General features: G+C 46.5%; 2 protein-coding genes across 4 annotated transcripts; one reads left to right on the plus strand and one right to left on the minus strand.

The window, feature by feature from the left end:
- Window positions 1–784: 784 nt before the first annotated feature.
- On the minus strand, window positions 785–6,765 carry LOC134143091 (cytochrome P450 2C19-like). Of its 3 annotated transcripts, none has more exons than XM_062580791.1 (9): window positions 6,586–6,765; window positions 6,079–6,241; window positions 5,459–5,608; window positions 4,978–5,138; window positions 4,411–4,587; window positions 3,735–3,876; window positions 3,101–3,288; window positions 1,679–1,820; window positions 785–966 (listed from the first exon to the last, which is right to left on the minus strand). In XM_062580791.1, exons 1-9 carry the CDS (start codon window positions 6,763–6,765, stop codon window positions 785–787), a joined length of 1,485 nt encoding a protein of 494 aa, XP_062436775.1. The 3 variants fall into 3 exon arrangements, with proteins under 3 accessions (XP_062436775.1, XP_062436774.1, XP_062436776.1); XM_062580790.1 differs by having other exon boundaries at window positions 4,411–4,578; window positions 4,969–5,138; XM_062580792.1 differs by lacking the exon at window positions 4,411–4,587.
- A 5,878-nt stretch (window positions 6,766–12,643) lies between these two features.
- On the plus strand, window positions 12,644–18,782 carry LOC134142891 (zona pellucida sperm-binding protein 4-like). Its single transcript, XM_062580455.1, has 13 exons — window positions 12,644–12,842; window positions 13,186–13,307; window positions 13,388–13,490; window positions 14,094–14,249; window positions 14,602–14,789; window positions 14,947–15,044; window positions 15,395–15,525; window positions 15,713–15,902; window positions 15,976–16,123; window positions 16,882–16,960; window positions 17,344–17,460; window positions 17,592–17,722; window positions 18,777–18,782. Exons 1-13 carry the CDS (start codon window positions 12,644–12,646, stop codon window positions 18,780–18,782), a joined length of 1,668 nt encoding a protein of 555 aa, XP_062436439.1.
- The last annotated feature ends 1,769 nt before the right edge of the window (window positions 18,783–20,551 follow it).

Consider the following 20,551-nt stretch of genomic DNA (forward strand, 5'->3'; position numbering starts at 1 on the left):
AGTCGCAGCCCCAAAATGCTCCTAGCCACAAAGATGGCAGTCAAGGCTGCCAAAAGCTCCTAGGGTTGTTTACCTCAGGAGAGCCTTCTCCTTGCACACCATTAGCCTTCCTGAATGTAGTGCCCTGCACTAGGCTGGGGGCTGCTTACTGGCAGCAGCAGTAGACACAGTGGCTGAACCAGGCAGGGTCCTTGCCAAGGGAGTGACAGTCCTTCCTGCAGCATATTGCGGGGTTGCTCTGGCCTCAGGAGCTATGGGCTCACTCTACAGTGGAGCAGTAGGTGCAGCCACCCCCCCCCCCCCAACCCAAATAAAGTACCAGCCTGAATCCTGTCACGGAGAATTTTATTTTATTTGGTTATTAATGTACCCAAAACATCTGGAGCTGTCTGTCCACAGGGCTCTCTGCCACTGCTCTTCGTTGGACACATTGCAGGAGAAGCAGGTCATGGCCAGCAATGGAAGCTGCATTCTTGAACAAACTAGCTATTCGGTGTGACCACTGCTATGTTCAGTGAGCAAGTGGACAGTGCATCGTTGCAATAGGCTCTAAAGTTGCCCGGAGCCTCCCTGTGATGCAACAAAGTAATTCTAGGAGTCTTTGAAAGCATCTTTATATTCTGTACATGCACTTGTATTTGAACTATCTGATATTTTCTAGAGACCTTTTGGCCATTCTAGAGGCTTTAGAAAGGTGTGCTAAAGTTCCTGCCATTGGTTTTAGTAAAGGATATGCAAGGGAATAGCCAAGCTCAAGACACAGTGGAGAGAGATTTTGAGTCCTTCAGCGAGGGATAGCACAGAGCTGGTAAATAGGAGGTACGTTTCCTGTTCCACTCAGTATCGGGGTTATGCTGAGTTCCTGGGGATCAACAACAGGCTTCAAGGTAAAGTTCTGCAAGATGATGGTGATGAGTAAGAATATCTCCATGCGTGCTAGGCCCTCTCCAACACATATTCGCTTCCCTGGAAGTAAAACAACAAATATTGCTGAACAAATGTTGCAGAGTGGATTGAAGCTTGTACTATTTAGATGTGTTACACAGCATTGTTTATCAGATACAGCCATGGCAGTGATGTGACTGTGTCAGGATTACAGAGAAAGTTTTGCAAGGGAACAGTTTGTTGGAGAAAGAGTAGACCCCAGTTGGTAGGTTTGGGGGATGTGTGAAAGAACCTGAGCAGGAGAAGCCTTGAGCACAGAGGAGACGTTATAGGAGGCAGGATGAGAGGGAGAAAGGTGACATAAAGAACAGATGAGAAAACAGAGGGTTGGAGAGGGTGAGTGAGTGGTCGCATATAGCCTGAGAAGTATTTTAAGATGAACTGGGGAAAAGTCGAGTTACCATAAAAAGAAAGATTAATCAAGAAAGAGGTTAGTGGTTTTGTAGCACACAATTTTTTTAAAAAGTGGGAATGGGTACCATTCATGTCATTATATCAGAAGCTTCCAGGGCAAGGTTTAAGAAGCTACTAGGCCCTCTACAAGATGGGAGATGCACCTGGGGAAGGGAGCAGCTGGAAGTTATCCAGAGAGCTTTGAGTCTTGAGGAAACTCTGGAGGGACCATGCTGAGAGAAAGCAAGAAGTGTATGCGTGTGAGGAAAGGCAGGCTGGTTCCCAGAGGAGGAGGTTGGCAGCTTGAGAGAGAGGAATCAGAAGAGGAAGCACATTTTACCTGCTGAGAATGGCATGAAGAACTCGCTCTTCCTAAAGGTGCCATTCTCATTCAAGAAATGTCCAGGGTTAAACTCTTCTGGGTTTGCAAACTCTTTATTGTCATGGAGAACAGAACTGAGAATGGGAAAGACTGTGGTGCCCTGCAGTAGCACAAGAAGAGCAGAACATAAAGAGGAGGTGAGTTATGTCTTGTAATCTGACTGCCTGCCAAGTTAAGGATGAAATTTCCAGCACATTGCTATCGATACATTCAATTTCTATTCAAGCACCTCCTGGGGCAGATTTAGGGATGGCCTAATAGATCTCTCAGCAAAGACAGCTGTTTTGACTACTTTTCCTGAAAATTCCCTTTCTGTTTCATCCCTTGTATCCTCTCCTAGGTCTTGACCTTTTGGGCCACCTCACCTAATTCTTCCTCTCTCTTAGTGTTTCACTATAATGAGCTTGTAGATGATTATGTTCCTTCTTTTCTGTCAGCCCCCAAAAGCAAAAGCCCATACAGTTGTGGAAGTGAAGGTCTTCCTCTTTCCTAATAAATTTCTCCTGCCATGATCCCCTTCCTTCCTCCTTCCTGAACAGGAACAGAAGGCAGGGTTGGGTAAGTCTTTCAGAACTGTCACACAGAGCCCTCTGCTAAAAGCTGAGTAGTTTCCTGAGTCCTACTTTTTCGTTTTACACAGATAGCTGAAAATCAAAGCACCTTTCAGTGTGTGTGATGCTCTTCACCTGCTGTACACAGTCACCCAAAAGATGTAAAGTAACGTGAGCTCTACTGTAGTGGGCCAGGTGAGGCCATGTGTTTCGGTAGTCCATTAGCCTGCCTCTGGCAGAAGCCAGCAGTGACTACTTCAAGATGTGGGTAAGAGTAGTGCAAACAGGTTTTACTCTTTCTCTTGAATGCAAACCTATTTTCTAGCACTTTGTGGCTCAGGGACTCTCTGAATGTTTCTGTCTGTGCTTAATAACTACTGATAGATTTTGCTTCCAAGGATTTGCTCAGGCTGTAGTGGATGGTGGCAAACAGTTCTGTGACTTGGCTGCATGTTGTGTGAAGAAACACAGCTCTGGGTTTATTATGAAGCTGCCATCTTTCCACTGGTAGGCCAATCTGTAGAGTAAATGAGCAAAGGTGTTGGGCGGAGATGGTGCTGCAACCTTTAGCTCCTCATCAAGCTTAACAGAAGAGCAGTCCAAAAGGTCCTAGTTCTGTTCTATAGCTAATGAAAGGCGTTTCTACAAGATCATCCAGGCAACAAGGAATTTCATGCCAGCTGCATGAGCCCTAGGGTAAGACCTTCGTGAAGGTCCGAGTGAGGGCAAGATCAGGCCATGTTATTTCTCTCTCCTGACTCAGAACTAACAGCCTGAGAGTGAGCGTGTGCTGCCACCTTGTGGAACCCAAGGGAGCATATCAACTAACCTTAGGAATTACATACTCCTTGAGGTGGATATCTTTGGTCACAGCATGAGGAAGACTCAAGGGGGTGAGGGAGATGAAGCGCTGGATTTCGTGGACCACAGCATCTGTGTAGGGCATCTGCATCCGGTCGGCCACACAGGGTCTTCGTGATCGTCCCACCACCCGGTCAATCTCTTCCTGAACTTTCTCTGTCATGAAAGGCACAGACTATAAGGTGGGTGAATAAAACCAAGCTTACCCAAAGAGATTGCCCCAAGCTGTCCAGATCCCAACCACTTTACTAGGACATCACAGCCCCAAGAGCGCTAATACTGGTTTTGGTGATGCCCACAAGGCAACTGCACTATGGCCCATTGCAAAGTGTGCCCTCCTAGTGACTCAGGTAAATAGTAGTACTGGAAGATAAAGATGTGAACAGAGCCAAGTTTCAGGCTATCCAGGGTTGCTGCTGCTTTTGATGCCAGGGAAGCTGAGAGGTCCACAAAGACCCACCCTGGGGAATGAGAGTGCAAGGACTTTCCCTGTTTGGGCAGAGAATGAGAGAGGGAGGAGAAAAGTTTGGAGAAGAAAGTAGTATTAGACCTGAGCCCAGGTCAGAAGAATGGCTCAAGGGGAGCAAGTCAGAGACTGATACCTTGTATTTTTGGATGTTTGAGAAGAAGCAGAAGTCCGTATCTTATGGTGGTGCTAGTTGTCTCAGTTCCAGCAACGAACAAATCAAAGGTGCTGGTTATCAAGTTCTTCAAGTGGAAATGGGAATTGGCACGATCCTTCTCCTAGGAAAAAGATTGGGCTGTTTCTCTGACTGAGCTGAGAAACATGGCTCTTTCTTGTATCAGTTCTGGCTTACTTTTTGATCTGGAACTGTTGTGCTTCTCTATTGAAGTGCAGCAGTCAGCTGGAACATCACTACGCTATCTCTGTAGTAGCCTAGACCCCCAGAGCAGCCTTTTTTCAAGCTGTGCACCATATGACAGCTAGCTACCCACTCGCCCATATGTGCCAACTGCTTTCCAGCCAAAGAACTGCAAGACCAAACTGCAAATGTCTCTGTGCTTTAGTGAAAGCAGATGTGGAGTTTGATGTCTAAGGAGCTGCAGGTAGTGGCCAGTGAGTGGGCATACTCAGAGCTCTGTGCTCTAACAGCGGTGACATCTGGGATGATGTTGGTGTTTTCCCATTCCACGGACCAGCTTTCAGGGCCTAGTACAGGGAAGAGGTCAGTCTAATGTCTATGTGACTTGGGAGAGGAAAGAGGGTCAGTGTAGGTGTGCTTGGGGATCAGATGGGGCTGCATGCTGTCTCCTTACCTCTTGCATTTTGTTGAGGAAGCAGTCAATGAAATCCCGAGGGGAGCTGGGATCTAGGGAAGCTTGGTGCGTCTTCACCTCCTCTGACACAAAGGCTTTTAGAGAATCAATTTCTGTGAATATTTTGTTGTGAGGCCCAGGCAAGTGATCCATGATCTTTGGGTACATCTGGTAGAGCTGAAAAGACCAGGAAGGCCCACAGTGTGTTTCTCTGTCATTTGGAATTAGCAAAAGGCCATAACCCTCTCAGCTGAGCCAGTCAGAGGGGTAGTGAGGCCTGGGCAGACTGACAGAAAGATTGGGGCTTGTTTAGTAGTAGTAGGAATCTCAGAAAAGGAGAAGAAGGGTGGTCAGGAGTAGAGGTAGGCTGCACCTAGCTGGCAAAGCCAGCTTGGTTGGTGAGTACTCTTCTTGCTCTAGAGTGAATTCCTTCCTGTGCAGTGCAGCGAAGAAGGTGTGTGCACTGTTGGGTCCTTGTTTCAAGACTGAACTAGGACTTCATTGGGAAAGAAAGCCTCCTGTTCCCCTGGAAGTGTATCATCACTGTGAAATGGCTGCTGAACATACCTGTCCCCAGTAGGAGTTCATCAACTTAAAGGTGTTGTTCATGTTGTTCATCAGGGCCAGGAACTTCTTGTCTTTATAGTCGTATCGGTTCCCAAAGATGACAGAACATATAACATTGGAGACAGAACAGCTCAGCATGTAGGTCGGGTCAAATGGCATTCCTGCGAGTTCACAAAAGTTACAAAAAGTAAAAAAGCAAAACATATGGCTTCTGTGGATAACCTGAGCTCTGGGGGTTAGCAGAAATATCAGATCACAGTCTAAGTGACACAGAAGGTCCTCCGAAAATAGTAATAATAATCATGGAATTATTTGTTGCTTTACAATGAGGGGCCTTCTTACATGGACCAAATGCATGGAAACCTGATTTCCAAGCTAAGAACACAAGAAACCTTATTCCTGGATTTGACTGTGCACCAGCAATGCTCACTTAATGCAGTCCATCTTAGCAAACATAAGCTATATTAAGAATAAACCATACTCTTTGTTTTGGTGATCTCTTCCAGCAAGCACTCAGCTTCCTCTTGGATCCTGTCCTCAATGCTCCTCTTACCCATCCCAAAGTTGCGTAGAGTGCTGAGAGCAAATCGACGAACTTGTAACCACCCCTCGTTGTTGCTGAAAATAATGCCTGCAGAAGAAGAAAGAAGAGGAAAAGCCTGGCTGAGTGTGCTGGACATGAGATGAACTGAGGTTCACAGTGACAGTGAATCCTATCTTTCAGAAGAGTGCCTATAGAGTAGCATTATAGAGTACTTCAGTGTGGAGGAGACCTCTGGAGGTCATATAGCTCAGTCTCTTGTTTTTGACCTTTTCCATCACATCGCCTTGTAACCATACAGATTTTCCCTTGCTGCAGCCTGTGGTTGTTGCCTTGCCCCTTCACTGTGCTTCGCTGAAAGGAGTCTGGCTCTGTTTCTCTGTTACCTCCCTAAGTAGTGGAAGCTAGCAATAACACCTCACTCTGCCTTTCCTTCTCCAGCCAAGACCCAGCCAGTTTCCTCAGCCTCCCCTTGTGCACAGTTCACTCCAGCCTCTCTCTGCCTGTCTTGTCCTCAGCCCTTCTTTTCTCCTCAAAAGGAACTTGGCCAGTAAATATACCTAATCCATTGTTAGCCCTCTCTCCTATAGGCATGTGTCCTCTGGCAGCAAATTCGTCCGCATGATCAATCAAGGCTTCTTTCACCACATCATGTCCCTGCAGCACCACCACGGGTTCTGAGCCCAGGTACACCGTGAACATTGGCCCGTACTTTTCAGTGAGCTGTCAAAATACAAAAGAGAACATGGCCGTGGAGCAGGTGGGCAAAAGGAGTGAAAGTGGCTTTCCTGTTGTATCCCTCTGCAGGCAATGTGTTCTCAGAGATCAGGAATATCAAGATCTGGCCCTCCCATGACAAATATGGGTATGGAACGGTTTTGCAGTCATCAGACACTCAAAAACAAGGGTCACAGCAATATGAGGTGGCAGCTGAGATACCCAGAGCTTTTCTCCCCCTCTGGAGTTGGCAATCATCAGGCTATGGCCATCGGTTCTCCCAGTGCACTAGGCTCACATGTTTCCTGCCTGCAAAAAAAAAGTGAGAGAGCAAAAGAAAGAAGCCTTACCTTTTGGAGGGTTTTGGCCAGGTCCTTTGGTTTCACCTGTAGCATGTTCCCTAGAATGGGAAGGGGAATTGGTCCAGGAGGCATCTTCCCCTTTCCAAACCTCTTTCTCCATGCTGTGAAGGAAAGCAGGCAAACAATGCAAACCAGGAGGACAGCACTTGTTGCTCCCAGGAGCTCCATTTGCCTGGTGGAGGAGGGTTTCTGAGGCTCAGGAACGAGTGAGTTTGGCTGCAGAGCTTATATACTGAAGAATTCTGTGTTAACACAACACCAGGCTGAGTTAGTCACCTTTCTGAGTCAATCATTTGCTAGCTTTGCTCTGTGTTATGAAACTAGGACTGAACTTCTCTCAGTGTTTATTGATCATTAAACCTATCAAGCAATTGCAGAGGTCAACAGAGTTTGAGAACTTCATAGTGGCTTCATAAAATATAAAAAAATAGAAGGGCCATATTTAAAGTGTTCATAGTTTGAGGTCAGCATTGCCGTTACCAAGGGCTCTCAATAAATTCAGTAATGTTGAAATATCTTCCACGTACTTCAGTGCCATTTGAATTTTCTGTTCTTCAATATTGATCATACCAGTTTTCAGAGGGGTGAGCCATTCTTGATTGTTTAGAAGGACTTCAGGAATAATCAAAGACCACTTACCCCACTGATAACTGATATGATCAATAGTAAATAATATTCTCAGTAGAGTGAGCCATCCTTGCTTGTTCCTGAAGTCCTTCTGACACTATTACTGATGTTCACACCATTTGCAATGGCCTGAACACATTAGTATCTTGTCCTGCGTGCACAGCAATTGCCTCAGTCTCTGTCCCTAGGGATGTGTGACCTCACAAGAGAGGAAAGTATTAAATATCCACCTAATGAGGACAGAAGGGTCTCCATACATGTCATTACTCACATGTAATAGATAGGTACAAGGAACAGAGTTTGGAGTAAAGAAGACTTTCTCTTGGTGGTGGAGTATTGGGTTAGGGATCACTTAAGCAAACTGGACATACACAGGTCCATAGGTCCTGATAGGATACACTCACGAGTGCTGAAGGAGCTGGCAGATATCATTGCAAGTCCACTTTTAATCATCTTTGAAAGCTTATGGAAATCAGGAGAGGTACCTGAGGATTAGAAGAAAGAAAATGTCACTCCAGTCTTCAAAAATGGCAAGAAGGAAACCCCAGGGAACTACACACCAATCAGCCTCACTTCAATCCCTGGAAAAGTAATGTAGCAGGTAAGATTAGATATAATTTCTAAGCATATGAAGGATAAGAAGGTAATCAAGAGTAGTCAGTGTGGATTCTCAAATGGGAAGTCATGCTTCAGCAACCTGATAGCCTTCCATGATGAAATGACTGGCAGGTAGATAAGGGGAGAGCAGTGGATGTTGTCTACCTTGATTTCAATAAGACTTTTGTCACTGTCTCCCATAAAATCCTCATATGCAAGCTGGGGAAGTACAGGCTAGATGAGCAGACATTGAGGTGGATTGAAAACTGGCTGAAGGGCAGGGCTCAGAAGGTTGTGATCAGCAGAACAGTCTGGTTAGAGGCCTGTAGCCAGCAGTGTACCCCAGCGATCTGTCCAATCCTGTTCAATTTATTCATCAGTAACCTGGATGAAGGGAGAAGAGTGCACCCTCAGCAAACTTGCTGATGATACAAAATTGGGAGGAATGGGTGATGCACCAGAGGGCTGTGCTGCCGTTCACAGGGACCTCAATAGGCTGGAGGTCCTTCAATAAAAGGAAGTGCAGAATCCTGCAGCTAGGGAGGAATGACCCCATGCACCAGTACAGCCTGGAGGCTGACCTGCTAGAGAGCAGCTCTGCAGAGAAGCACTTGGGAATGCCGGTGGACAACAAATTGAGCATGGGCCAACAATGTACCATCGTGGCAAAGAAAGCCAAGGGTATCCCGGGCTGTGTTAGGCAGAGCATTGCCAGCAAGTCGAGGAAGGTGATTCTGCTGCTCTACTCAGCCCTGGTGAGGCCACAATTGGAGTACTGCATCCGGTTCTGGGCTCCCTAGTACAAGAGAGATATGGAGCTACTGGAGCGAGTCCAGCGTAAGGCTACTAAGACGATTAAGGGGCTGGAGCATCTCTCATATGAGGAAAGACTGAGAGAGCTGAGCCTGTTCAGCCTGGAGAAGAAAAGACTGAGGGGAGATCTTATCAATGTGTATAAATATCTTAAGGGAGAGTGTCAAGAGGATGGGGCCAGGCTCTTCTCAGTCATTCCCAGTGACAGAACAAGATGCAACGGCACAAATTGAAATACAAGAAGTTCCCTTCTTTACTGTGAAAAGGAACATATGGAAAAACATCTTTACTGTAAGGGTGACCGAAACAAGTTGCCCAGAGAGGTAGTGGAGTCTCCTTGGAGATATTCAAAAACCATCTGGACAGGATCCTGGGCAACCTGCTGCAGGTGACCCTGTATTGGACTAGAAGATGGGATTGGGACTGGGATTGGGCTAGATGATCTCTTAAGGTCCCTTCCAACCTCAACCATTCTGTGATTCTGTGATTTTGTGAAGAATTAGTATGACGGGAGAGAGAAGAATATAAAATGACAACTAGATGGTGGGACTGAGCTCTCCAAGCTCCTCTGTAGGAGTGAAAGAGTGAGAGAAGCAGAGAAGAGAAAAATCAAGAGCTTGAAAGGGTCTCTGGGGAATGACTTCCCACCCAGACAAAACTGAATTTGTGAGGGGCTGAGTAGACGTTAGTGCAGCCTGAGGCCTAGTCCTTGTAATTGCAAGGACTGAAGAAGCCAAAGGTACTGCTGGAAGCTGATGTGCATAAGTTCTTATGCATCTTATGCTGTTGATGCCTACTGTTCATATTCTGTGTTTGTTATCTTTGCTTTTGGTTGGTTTAACATCGTTTCATTACTTATTAAAGATCTGTTGGCTGGTACTTTGGTGAATCAGCAAGTTCATTCTAGTTGCTGATCTGCTGGACATTTCTGAACAGGGAAGGTGGAGTTCATGGGAATTTGCATTGTTAAATTAAATCTCTACCTCCAGTTCATGACTTGACCTCTCTCCCTGTAAAGTACCCTTGTGTATAGAGATAAGGGATCACTTCGCAGCTCTGCCTCACAGTTTGTACCTTACTTTTGGCAAAAGTCCTGGGACAAGGAACCCTTTCAAGATTTCTCATTTTTACCTGGACAAATATTCCCACCACTCTAGCAGATTCACAGGCTATTTAACAGGCAGGAAATATCATGTGACTAGTGAGTCAGACTTCCACCTGTGGGAACCTGTGGCTGTTTTCACCTCACGATAGTGTGCAATGGCTTTCTGAGTACTCATTTCTGTTTGCAGAAGCCCAAAGTAGGAAGGACTGCTCTGTCCTATCTGTCCATGTGAAGGCCTAGGAAAGCTGGATTCAAAGCCCCTTTATCCATCTTCCCAAGGAACTTTGTTTTAAGTTCATCAGAGGCAGGTATTAGGGATATTTGAAAAAAAAAGACTAGCAAGTTGTTTAGTCTGAGAAAAATAATATAGTATCTGCTTTGCCTCTTTTTTCCAAAATAGATGTCAAACTTCAAAACATTTGTCATCATCATGTAGCAATACCTGCAGGCTTGCTATTCCCTTCTTTTCTTTTGGGATTTTGACTCAGAAAGTGACTGCCAAATGCTGCTCCCACCTGACTGTGCAGCCAGCAGCCCTCTTCTGATGGACAATTGGTGTGGGTATGCCTTCTGTCCACAAATGCTGTTCAGCCTCTCGGGGTAAATGTGTTGGCTGAAGTACACCTCTGTGTGCAGGCGTTTTGCACACTTTACCACATAAGCCAGGTGTTCAGGAATCTCCCTAGAGGCAGTACCACAATGCACAGGGCCTTTTCTGCTCTTCTTCCTGGCACTTGGTACTAGATATTTTTTAATCCCTCCTTTCTTTCCGCAGGTCTCCAGAGAGTTTTCTACAGCTCAGAATAATGCCTACACTGCTAATATGTCTATGACTCCAGTCGCCCAGGCTCACAGGTGTCATTTGCCAGGCTGGGTCAGAGACACAAGCACAAGACAACTCTGCAAGGTACTAAGATATAAACCAACAATCTGATAGTGCCCCAGCTATATGCTCTCTGTAGATTGAACCGCGCAGGGTGCTTTCTAATATTTCAGGTAAAAAAAAAAAACAACCAACCAACCAAACAAAAAACCCCACTTCTTTACCTTCTTTACTGTGAGGGCGACCTTGTCTCTAGTCTTCAAAGAGATTGCTGGAAGACTCTTTCATTCAGAGTGAAGAACGTGATTATCATCTCCAGGGCTTGGTATCTCAAACCGTGGAAATATGACAGCATTGTGCACCTCACTTTCAGCTGCAATGGGAGAGTTCCCAAAGGCTCTCTTGGGCACAGGCTCCATGGTGATGAATACTATGGAATATTCTGTTGCACCTTTTCATTGCTTTGAAAGAAAATTGTTAGGAGGAGATGATTTTCCTGATAAGACATCTCAGGATTATTTTAGCTTGTTGTAGCCTTGGTCAGCTTCAGATTAGTGGCCTACACAGATATTTGCTTACCTGTCTTCACCTCGTATGTGGACTATTTGCATGCTAATTAAATTAGTGCTTACAATTCAGTCATTATTATAAAGTGCGATAACTAACAAATGGACAAGGAAAAGATTTGTGAGAAAGAGAGATCTGCATGTTTCTTCTTAACCAAGCTGCTTTCCACTGCCTCTGACAACAGCTTCTTCCAAACAAAGTATTTCAGCTTCATGAATTTCAGGCTCATTTCACTTGCCTCCCATCTCCACGTCATCCAATGTAGCTGTCAACTGTGTGTGTGTAGAGAAGAAAGAGCACTTACATCAAACACTTGTCAGTACAGGTATTACTGTGATGAATCTACACTGCTCCCAGTGTTGCTTCAAATATAGACGTTTTTCCTATCAGTGTAAGCAAAATGTCACTAGGTTAAAGTATAATGAAAATTCTCTCTCTGAAAAAGACTCCAAAGAACTTGTTTGTTTTTCTTTACCCAATAAACAACAGGTAGCAGTGAGTCAAAGGAAGCGTTTAGTGTCTCATAGTGGCTGTGAGATTTGCGCAGTCTTTCTTGGCACAGCTCTCAGTTTCTGCAGAAGTGAACTGTCCCTGCCAAAGTCCAAATGTTTTCCCCCACAGCTGCTCCACCACAGCTACCTGGTGCCCAGGCAGGGAGTGGGGAAAGCATATTGCTTCATGAGCTCTGCTCAAACACCAAACACCCCAAAAAACTTTTGGAGAATGGAGTCCCACAGAGCATATGATCATATCCCTAGCAGCCAGGCCTGAAAAAGTTGAGAACCAGGGCCCCTGAGGCTATCCCCACACCACCTTTACTGCAAATAGGCTTGTAGTCCACAGCAGAAGTGTTTAAGAGGAATCACTTCCCTTTACATGTGCAAAGTACCCTGAGCCACCTACTTTACATGTGGGTGTGGAGGTGGCTGTGGCTATGTGACAGCACCCTGTCCAGCATTTGAAGCAGTGGCACTTTTAAAAAGAGAAAAAGAACATGTAGTGTATCTTTCAGAGGGGAGTGCATCCCCTTTTGTGCTTTTGTCCTTCCCTTCTCCTCTCACCACATCTTACACAGACACACAACTTTTTGTACTCATGCCACCCCATGAGCAGTCACAGCAGTCAGCAGGATGCACAGGAAAAAAGCAGCTGGATCTGCTGGATGGGCCATAGATGAGGAGAACTCTGAGTCAGAGAAAGGGCTTGAAGTCCCTTCTACAGCTCCAGAATAAATTGCACAAATGAGCTCCTCTCATCTCTGTGGTATGAATATGGACCCATCTCTTGACATAAGCTCAGCTCCTGCCCGTGGTTTTCTTTCATCCTCCTGACACAAGAGGACTGTGGTGAGTGTAGGCCCAGGTGAAAGCAATGGAGGTGTTAAAATGCTGGACTGAATCCACCTGGCCACGTTAGAATTTTCTGCCTTGGCTCTCTCCGATGCCAGGTGGCCCCACAGTTTAAAAGGGCTAGGCTAAGAACAGCTGCTTTGTGGTTCTTGGCAGAAGAGCAGGATGGGTACAGTAGGGCAGGCTGGGATCTTGTTTAGTGCTGTATTCTTCTGGGGGTTGCTTGGCATCCTTGCATTGGATATGGAGATTCAGGGTGGCTTTTTTGCTGATCCTATGATGCTGGCCTGTGGTCAAGGAAATCTGCAGCTCACCCTGCCCCCAGGATGGAAGAAAAATGCTTCTGTTGTACTGACTGCTTGGGGTAAGTGAGGATAATGTCAAGACACTTTTATTGCTGTATAGTTGCACAGTGCCAGGTATAGCTGAAATGAGAAGAAAGGGGCTGGCCTTGCAGGGAAGTGCTGTCTACCAGCTTCTGTGCTTGTGTAGCTGGGGGCTGGCTATATGACCCAGAAGTCAAGCATTTTGGTGGAGTGCTGCATCTGCATCTAGATGGTCTTGAAAGCTTTGTTCCTTTATAGCTCTCTGCTGGCACAGACCCTAGTACTAGCTGGGACCCTATGTTCTACAGAAAGGTGGGGCTGTAGCTGTCCCTGTCCTCTGTGGGATGTTTAGGCCCTTCCTGCTGTCTCTTCTACCCTTAGATACAGAGGGAAAGGCACATGCTGTGCAGAATGACTCCAGTTGTGGTCTCTGGGTATCTGGGACTCCAGATGGCTCCAGGAAAGTGTCTATCTCCTACACTGGTTGCTATGTCTTTGAATGGGTAAGTAAGCTTAGGGGCCCTGCTGGGGCTGCAAAACTACTGCTGTTCTGACTGCCCTGACCTGTGTGGTTCTCCCCCAGGAAGGTAATTACTTCACGCTGATTGGGGTTGAAGGGACAGATGCTGCTGGACAAAAGGTTCTCCATGAAGAGAAGCTGCTCAGGTGCCCTGTGGACCTTCCTGGTAAGGCTCTGATATCTCTTTAGATACCTCGCTGTGTCTGGTGGCTGTGAATGCCCTTCCCTTTGGGTAACTGTTCCTAGACAGACAGTGAGGAAGTTGGAAGAAAAGGGGACCTAGTACTGCCCAGAAAAATCCTCAGAAGTATTCAGACATAGGAACCACTAGCTTGCTGGGGACTTGTGCTTATCTTGCAGGCTGAGCAAGTGGATATCTCCTGGCCATATTCTGACCACGAAAGTCTCTAAGTCATAGATTGAGCCATAGGCTGTAGGTAGTAGAATGTCCATTTCCTGCTACCACAATTAATCAAGAACCTTCTCTTGGCTGAACCCTTGCAGCTATGTCTCCTGCACATGACTATAGGGCAAGTCTCTCTTCCAAGAAAATGCAGGTCACTTCTGATGAGATGATACTCCAGTCTGTAGCCCTTCAGTAGGCTTCCAGGTTAGCTCTGTGCCATGAGTCTGACCCCCTCACCTGAGTGTATGAATCTTCCCTTACTTTGTACGCAGAGTCATCAGGTTGCTTTATAACCTGGTGTCCCCTGTATTTTTCTTCTCCTACTCCTGTGCTCTTCCTCTAAACTCCTGTGATCTCTTCCAGCCCTAGATGCTCCAAGCAGTAGTGTCTGTTCTGCTGTTAACAGTCAATACCGGCTGCCCTGTGCCTCCATGTCTATAAGCTGGGGAGAGTGTGAAGAGAGAGGCTGTTGCTATGATCCTAGGGACAGGGTGAAGCCTTGTTACTATGGTAATACAGGTAAGTGTTTCAGTAACTGTCCTCATGTATTCCAGCCATTAGTCCCTCTGGGATGCTCTCACTTGCCTGATGGAGCAGGGCTGATGTGTACCAGTCATGCAAATAGTTTAGGCTGTAGAGAACACTCTGCCCCGTTGAAGTGTCCAGCCTCCTAACTTCTATTGCTATAGACCTATGTTTATGGATGGAATCAACAGTGTTTTTATTGGATGTGAGTCAGAGCTGGTGGCACCTATATCATGCCATGCATAGCACAGGCTCTGGGGGTCCTGGGCATGCAGAACTTGTTGCCTTTGTCTTTCCTGTAGTGCTTTCCCTGAGTTTAAGACTGAATTCTCTATTTTTGCTCCAGTCACAGCTCATTGCACACCAGATGGCCAGTTCTCCATTGCAGTCTCTCGGGATGTAACTCTGCCACCTATTATTCTGGAGTCTGTACATCTGGCCAGTGGGTACAGTGCTGGCTGCATTCCTGTAGTGAGGAACAATGTGTTTGTTGTCTACCGATTCCCGCTCTCAGCCTGTGGCACTACTTTTCAGGTAAGAGCTGCAATGGTCACTAAGCTAGACTAGCAGGAGCCTGCAGACCTGGAACAGCCTGTAGTTGCTTTGGCTATTTAGTGCTGCAGCTTAACCTCCAGAGGCCAAACACTGTTCTCTAGCCTGACTTTACTCAATGTCGTGTTTATCATTGCAGGTAGCTGGAGATCAGGGCATATATGAAAATGAGTTGGTGGCATCAAGAGATGTGAAGACTGGGAACCTTGGCTCCATCACTAGGGACAGCACTTTCAGGTAACATTCTGGGGCTGGTATTGCCAGGTGCCACTCTGTCCAGCATCTCTAGAGAATTCCTGCTTGTCACTATTTCTGAATTTGCAGCAGAGGTACTGGAATAGGCTAGGGACTGGTATATCTCCAGCTAGTGGGAATAAAGCTGCTGCTGATCAGTTATGCTTTGCAGAGTCAAGTCTGCACTCCGGAGAAGTTCAAGTAGTTAAAAGCATATGTTGGAAATGCTGTGGCAATACAACTAATCAAGAGGATCATGAGTTGTGATGCTGAGGGAGGTGGGGGGGGGGCGGGTAAGGGATGTCTGTGACCTTGGCTCATCTGCCCAACTTGGGCTTCTCTTGTCTTACCAGGTTGCATGTACGCTGTAGTTACTCCACTAGTGGGAACTTTCTCCCCTTGAGTGTTCAGGTCTTCACTCTGCCACCACTCCCCGCTGTGTCCCAGTCTGGTCCTCTATCCTTGGAGATGCGCATTGCCTCAGGTAGGAGGGCTCCAGGACTTTCTACTAGCTCTTTGGGCAGAGCTCTGGTCTCTTCATCTAGTGATAATGGAGTCCTGATGGGCAAATCCTGGCACTTCTCACCTGCCACATCGGGGACTTGCTGGCGTGGCTGTTTCTAACTGCTATTTCTGGATTAAAAATGACTTACGTATTTCTTCTAATTCAGATGAAAGCTATAGATCCTACTATACTGACAGTGATTACCCTGTGGTGAAAGCTCTGAGAGACCCCATCTATGCAGAGGTGCAGATCCTCCATAGGATGGACCCAGACCTGGTTCTTGTCTTGCACCACTGCTGGGCCACTCCAGGTGTTCACCCCTATCAACAGCCACAGTGGCCAGTCTTGGTGGATGGGTGAGTGATTTGTAGATAGCTTTGGGTTGGTGGAGTGCCTGACACCTCTTCACTGCTGGCCTTTTCTTCTCAGGTGCCCCTATAAAGGGGACAACTACCAGACACAGCTGGTGCCTCTTAATACTGCCTCAGGACTGCAGTTCCCCTCTCATTACCAGCGTTTCATCCTCTACACATTTGCATTTGTGGACTCTGCTTCCCAACAGATGCTCTCTGGGCTGGTAAGATCCTGTTCTGGCAGCCTAGTGTGTTGCTGAAATCAAACATATCTCATAAGTAGAAAGTAGTTCTTATTGCTCACTCTTAGCCTTTTTGGGCCTCCCAAAGGCTGGGAAGATCTTCCCTTGAATTGGAAAGGGTGGAGGTTAATGTAAAAGCCTCTCTAAAGAGGCATCTTACCACTACTGCGTTCATCTCTGAGTGAGGAGTGTAGCAGAAAATGAAACTACTGAAACAGTAGCTCTGACTGAACAAGTGCTAGCTTACTGCCTGCCTAAGCTGTTCTGTTGAACTGGCTTAGGATACATGGTCTAGCCACACTAAGTGTATTCTCTAAACAATTTCTTGGCTAAAGCTATTTTGAAGTAGCTCTTGGAACCTGGGAAGCCTCTGGGCTCTGAATTTGTGGGAACTTCTGAGCAAGAGTCATATGAAGTTCACCACGCCTGCCTTGGTTGCTCAGTGCTGCTGGAGCCAATACTCAAAGCTGGTTCCAGCTCTGCCTAGGCAGTGGTCACAGTATAGTGGTGTTAGGACAGCTATGCTAATCCCAGGTGTCCCAGCTGTAATTCCAGAGCTGACTGCATTTGAAGTCTGTGTGGTAGATGTATCAAAGCTGTCTGGTTGTAGGTAACAGGGTTTCCAGGCTAAAGCCTGTTGTTGAAGCAATTCACAGCAATTTTACTACCCTCTCATTTTTGAGATTAACATATCACCTGTCCACAGACATCTGATTCAAGGCCATGGCCCCTTCTTTTAGGTATATCTACACTGCAGTGCCTTGATGTGTCACCAGTTGATGCAGGAATCCTGCACCACAATCTGTCCTGCTGGAGCCAGTAGGTGCCCTATCCTTGCTAACTTCTACCTAATGGGACAAGAAGAGTCTAACTCCCAACTAGGGAGGTCGGGGTTGAGGACAAGATCCTACTGACTAATTCAGCTGGTAGTGCTCTATAGGGACACTTTCCCCTCCTCTCTACTGAGGAAGGGGCCTTGCCATCATGTCAAGGAAGCAGACGCCTTCATAAGCTTTTAATCCTGTTTTTACCTGCTTGGAAGTTTTGGCTGTCTAAAGCTGAGTTGGACAAAATGTGGCAGGCAATGCAATGGGAACAAAGTACTTGCTCCCTATGCCAGAGCAGGTGTTGACAAGGGTCTCTGCCTAACATAGTACTCAGGACCATAAGTTGCCTTACCTAAAATTCCCCCTGTTCTGTAGGGAGTAAAAGGAGTACTGAGTATCACCTTCAGGAGGGCATCTCTTACGTCACCAGCAAAGGCCCTCTGATTCTCCTCCAGGATCAGCTGAGACAGGAAACTGCTGTGGATGGCCATGGTAAGTGTAGGCCTACTGTGCCTAGACTGGGGAAAGGGTTCTGTAAAAGTCTTCTCTATGGAAAGAGGGAACATAGGATGTTCCTATACCTCAGGCCAGGGGGTTGTAACTAAGGCCTTTCCCTCCCACAGGAGCTGCTGTGCATGCTGCAGCCTCTTGGGCTCTGGGTTTTGCTGCAGTGGCAACTGGGGCAGTTCTATGTGTGGTGCTTGTAGCTACTGTGCTGTGGCAAAGGAAAACACCTGTAACACATGAAGTCAATGTACTGCAATAAAGTAACTCCTAAACCTACCTTGTCTGTGGTGGTCCTTCTACCTCACCCGGAGCACCTCAGTGCAACAGGAGTGTGTTTCAGGGCTCTGGCTGTAGGCCCTTGTCTGTGGTTGCAAGGCAAAATAATCCTGATAGTTGAGATGGGGTTTCCAGATGCTGTCTCTTGGTCTTATTTTCTGGCTGTTCTGTTCTGGGGTTAGTGTTGTCTGCTGCTCTCATGGGGGAACCTCTGTTGCAGCCTGGGCTGCTGGAAAGGAGATAGGAGTGATGCTGGGTAGTGCCTGAGTGACTAAGCCAGCCTTCAAAAGCATATACCTTGACTCATTTTAAATGCTGACTGAATTTGCTTTGATTAGTTTTTAAACTGCATTTTCAGTCTGATCAATCATATCTGGAACATGCAGAGCTGGTCTCCGGACTGCATAGTGCAGTGGGGAACTTGCTGAGGTGGAGAATCACAAATGTCCCAGGGTTTCCCCAGATAAGCTGAGGCTGTGCTCTTGTGGCAGGACTTGGTGGTAGGGATAGCAAAGCACTCTGCAGCCGAGTCTACCTAGTGCTGTTGTATGTTCCTACTGCTGCTTCTCCTACCTTGCATTCCTCAGGGCAAGTGAGAAACTTCTTGAGGTAGAGAAAAGGGAAACATGCCCATCTGACAAAGAAATAAAGAGAATCAAAAAGCTTAGGTGATCTAAACCTCAGACTCAACCTGGGTTAACAGACCAACTGTGAGCCTTTGTGTTCAGCAGAATGAGTTCATGAGCAGACAGTTAGAAATAGTCCAGAGCTCTCAAACTGGAGCATGTTTGATACCACTACTGGCATAACAGTTCATGAGGGTGCTTTGGAGGTGAGAAATAACTCTGAGCATTAGTGGGGCAGGTCTGTCAGTGTGCTCAGTTACAGCAGCTGAGCAGATAGACAGTAACTTCATGTATGGATCATTCTGAACTTCCTGATATCCTGGGCAAAACTGTCCAGCAAATCTCATCCCTGGAAGGGAAACTAGGTGCCACTTTTTTCCCCCTCACCCCCTTTTTCAGGCTTGAGGAGCTTGACTCTGGCACTTAAGACTTTCTTCTTAATTGATATAGTAATTCTTGAGCAAGGAGGAAAAACACTTGCTGCTTTCATAAGCCTCACTGGAAACTTCCCCTGCAAAAAAATAGGTGAATCTCTTTATACTGCTTATCCCCCTTTTAAAGGGGAGAACAGCCACTATGTTCTCAAAAGCAAAAAAACTGAATACTACTTTGCTTGGTATAGCAGACGTTTGGCTTAACTGGCTTCTGCCATAGTGTGAGTGGTGTTTCCAGGTGATAGAAACTGCTTTTTAATTTATTCCAACAAATTTCAGGAATGGTTGCCTCTAAAACAGACTGGTATTTACCTACAAATGTTAGCTGCTTGTGTGTGTGGTGAAGGGGCCAGGACAGAAACTACCTCTTTGCATGGCAGTCCTCCCTCCTGCTAAACACTGTTTTCCCCTGCTATGTTCCCAGGCAAATTCCTGGTCTTCCTCTCCTGCCTTTCCTCTCCTTAGATGGGTCTCACTGACTTTCTCCTCTACTTTTTCTAGTTTGAGTGCATGTTTTCTCCTGTGTTAGTGCCTTTAGCTTCCTGTTAGTCAAATGACATGTAGGTACTGGCTGGCCTTAGGGCTGCTTTTCTTCAGCCCCTCCCTCTCTCCCTCACAGCCCATGCCACCCTTCTGAAAAACACAACTTTCCTCCACCTGAAGGAGTCTAAACTAATGTTGATGGCAACCCACAGCACCTGTGCTTTGGCTGCATAGCTGGGCTGCTGTGGAGTGCAGCTTCAGTAGTATCAAATTCCCCTGATAATCTAGGCAGCAGTGATGCAAGATTCCTGTTTGCTGCTTTAGGAGTTCTGGGGAGAAATTGGTTTTTTTTAAAGAGGTTGTACAAGTCTGCAGAAATTCTCAGGAGAAAGCTGAATACAGGCTGGGAAGCAGCAGCAGCATGTATGAAGCAGCTGTGCTCAGACTCATGGGCTCTGGGGCTGGTGCTGGGTTTGGGAGGTAAGGGTCTAGGAGTGAGATGATGGCAGCAGGTGCCCTATTCTGTGAGCTATCTGCCAAATCAGTCACCCAAATGTTAGGTCCCTATCTTACTCTCTTGCAGAAAGGGCTGCTGTGCAGTACTGCTAATGAATCCAGAGTTTCAGAAATGCCCCTTAATTCTGTGTTGGTGTGCCTTGTGCCAGGTGCCTTCACCCTTTTCGAATGTTGTCTGTTGTCGCCCCTCAGTGTCCGCTTTCTCTGCAGCTTTGCAACAGCTCGCAGAGACAGAGCTGTTCAAAACAAACAGCCACAGTCTGGCATTACCAGTGACGTTTCCAAAGGGTCTTCTGTTTCTCTAGATTTCTGCAAGAACAGCACCAGTCTCAAAGGAACAAACCTGCTTCATTGCAGAGCTGAAGTACTTTAAAAAGTTTGGAAGTAACAATTTTCTTGACCAGCTGTGCTCACCTGAAACTTTTAGATGTGTAGCACTTATTACATTATAGATGTAAGCTGTTGAAAGAGCACATCATTCCTTGGGGCATCCCATTCCCTTTGTGCTGCTTTTTCTTCTGAATCCAGCTTTCTCTGGCATGCATTCGTACTTTTCTGTATGTTTTCTCCCAGCCTCAAGCCACTTTTTGAGGAAGAACATATATTCTTTCCACTCAGTCGGAGCTGCTGTTGGAAGGATCAGAATTTAGGTCCTTGCTTATGACTAACAAGTACAGGCCACCTTAGAGTGCAGCTGGGCCTTCTGTGTGTTACCTGTGGCATGCTGTTGTAGATGTGTTG

The sequence above is a fragment of the Rhea pennata genome, chromosome 7 (assembly GCF_028389875.1).
Source record: "Rhea pennata isolate bPtePen1 chromosome 7, bPtePen1.pri, whole genome shotgun sequence".
Lineage (NCBI taxonomy): Eukaryota > Metazoa > Chordata > Aves > Rheiformes > Rheidae > Rhea > Rhea pennata.

Coding starts and splice junctions, on each gene's coding strand:
- LOC134143091 (XM_062580791.1), bottom strand. CDS start 6,765: ATGGAGCTCCTGGGAGCAACAAGTGCTGTCCTCCTGGTTTGCATTGTT. Junction 3,877..4,410: donor TCCTCAACAAAATGCAAGAG/GTAAGGAGACAG, acceptor TCTTTTTCCTAG/GAGAAGGATCGTGCCAATTC. Junction 967..1,678: donor CTTCATGCCATTCTCAGCAG/GTAAAATGTGCT, acceptor TTTTACTTCCAG/GGAAGCGAATATGTGTTGGA.
- LOC134142891 (XM_062580455.1), top strand. CDS start 12,644: ATGGGTACAGTAGGGCAGGCTGGGATCTTGTTTAGTGCTGTATTCTTC. Junction 16,961..17,343: donor AATCTGTCCTGCTGGAGCCA/GTAGGTGCCCTA, acceptor CCTGTTCTGTAG/GGAGTAAAAGGAGTACTGAG. Junction 17,461..17,591: donor AACTGCTGTGGATGGCCATG/GTAAGTGTAGGC, acceptor TCCCTCCCACAG/GAGCTGCTGTGCATGCTGCA.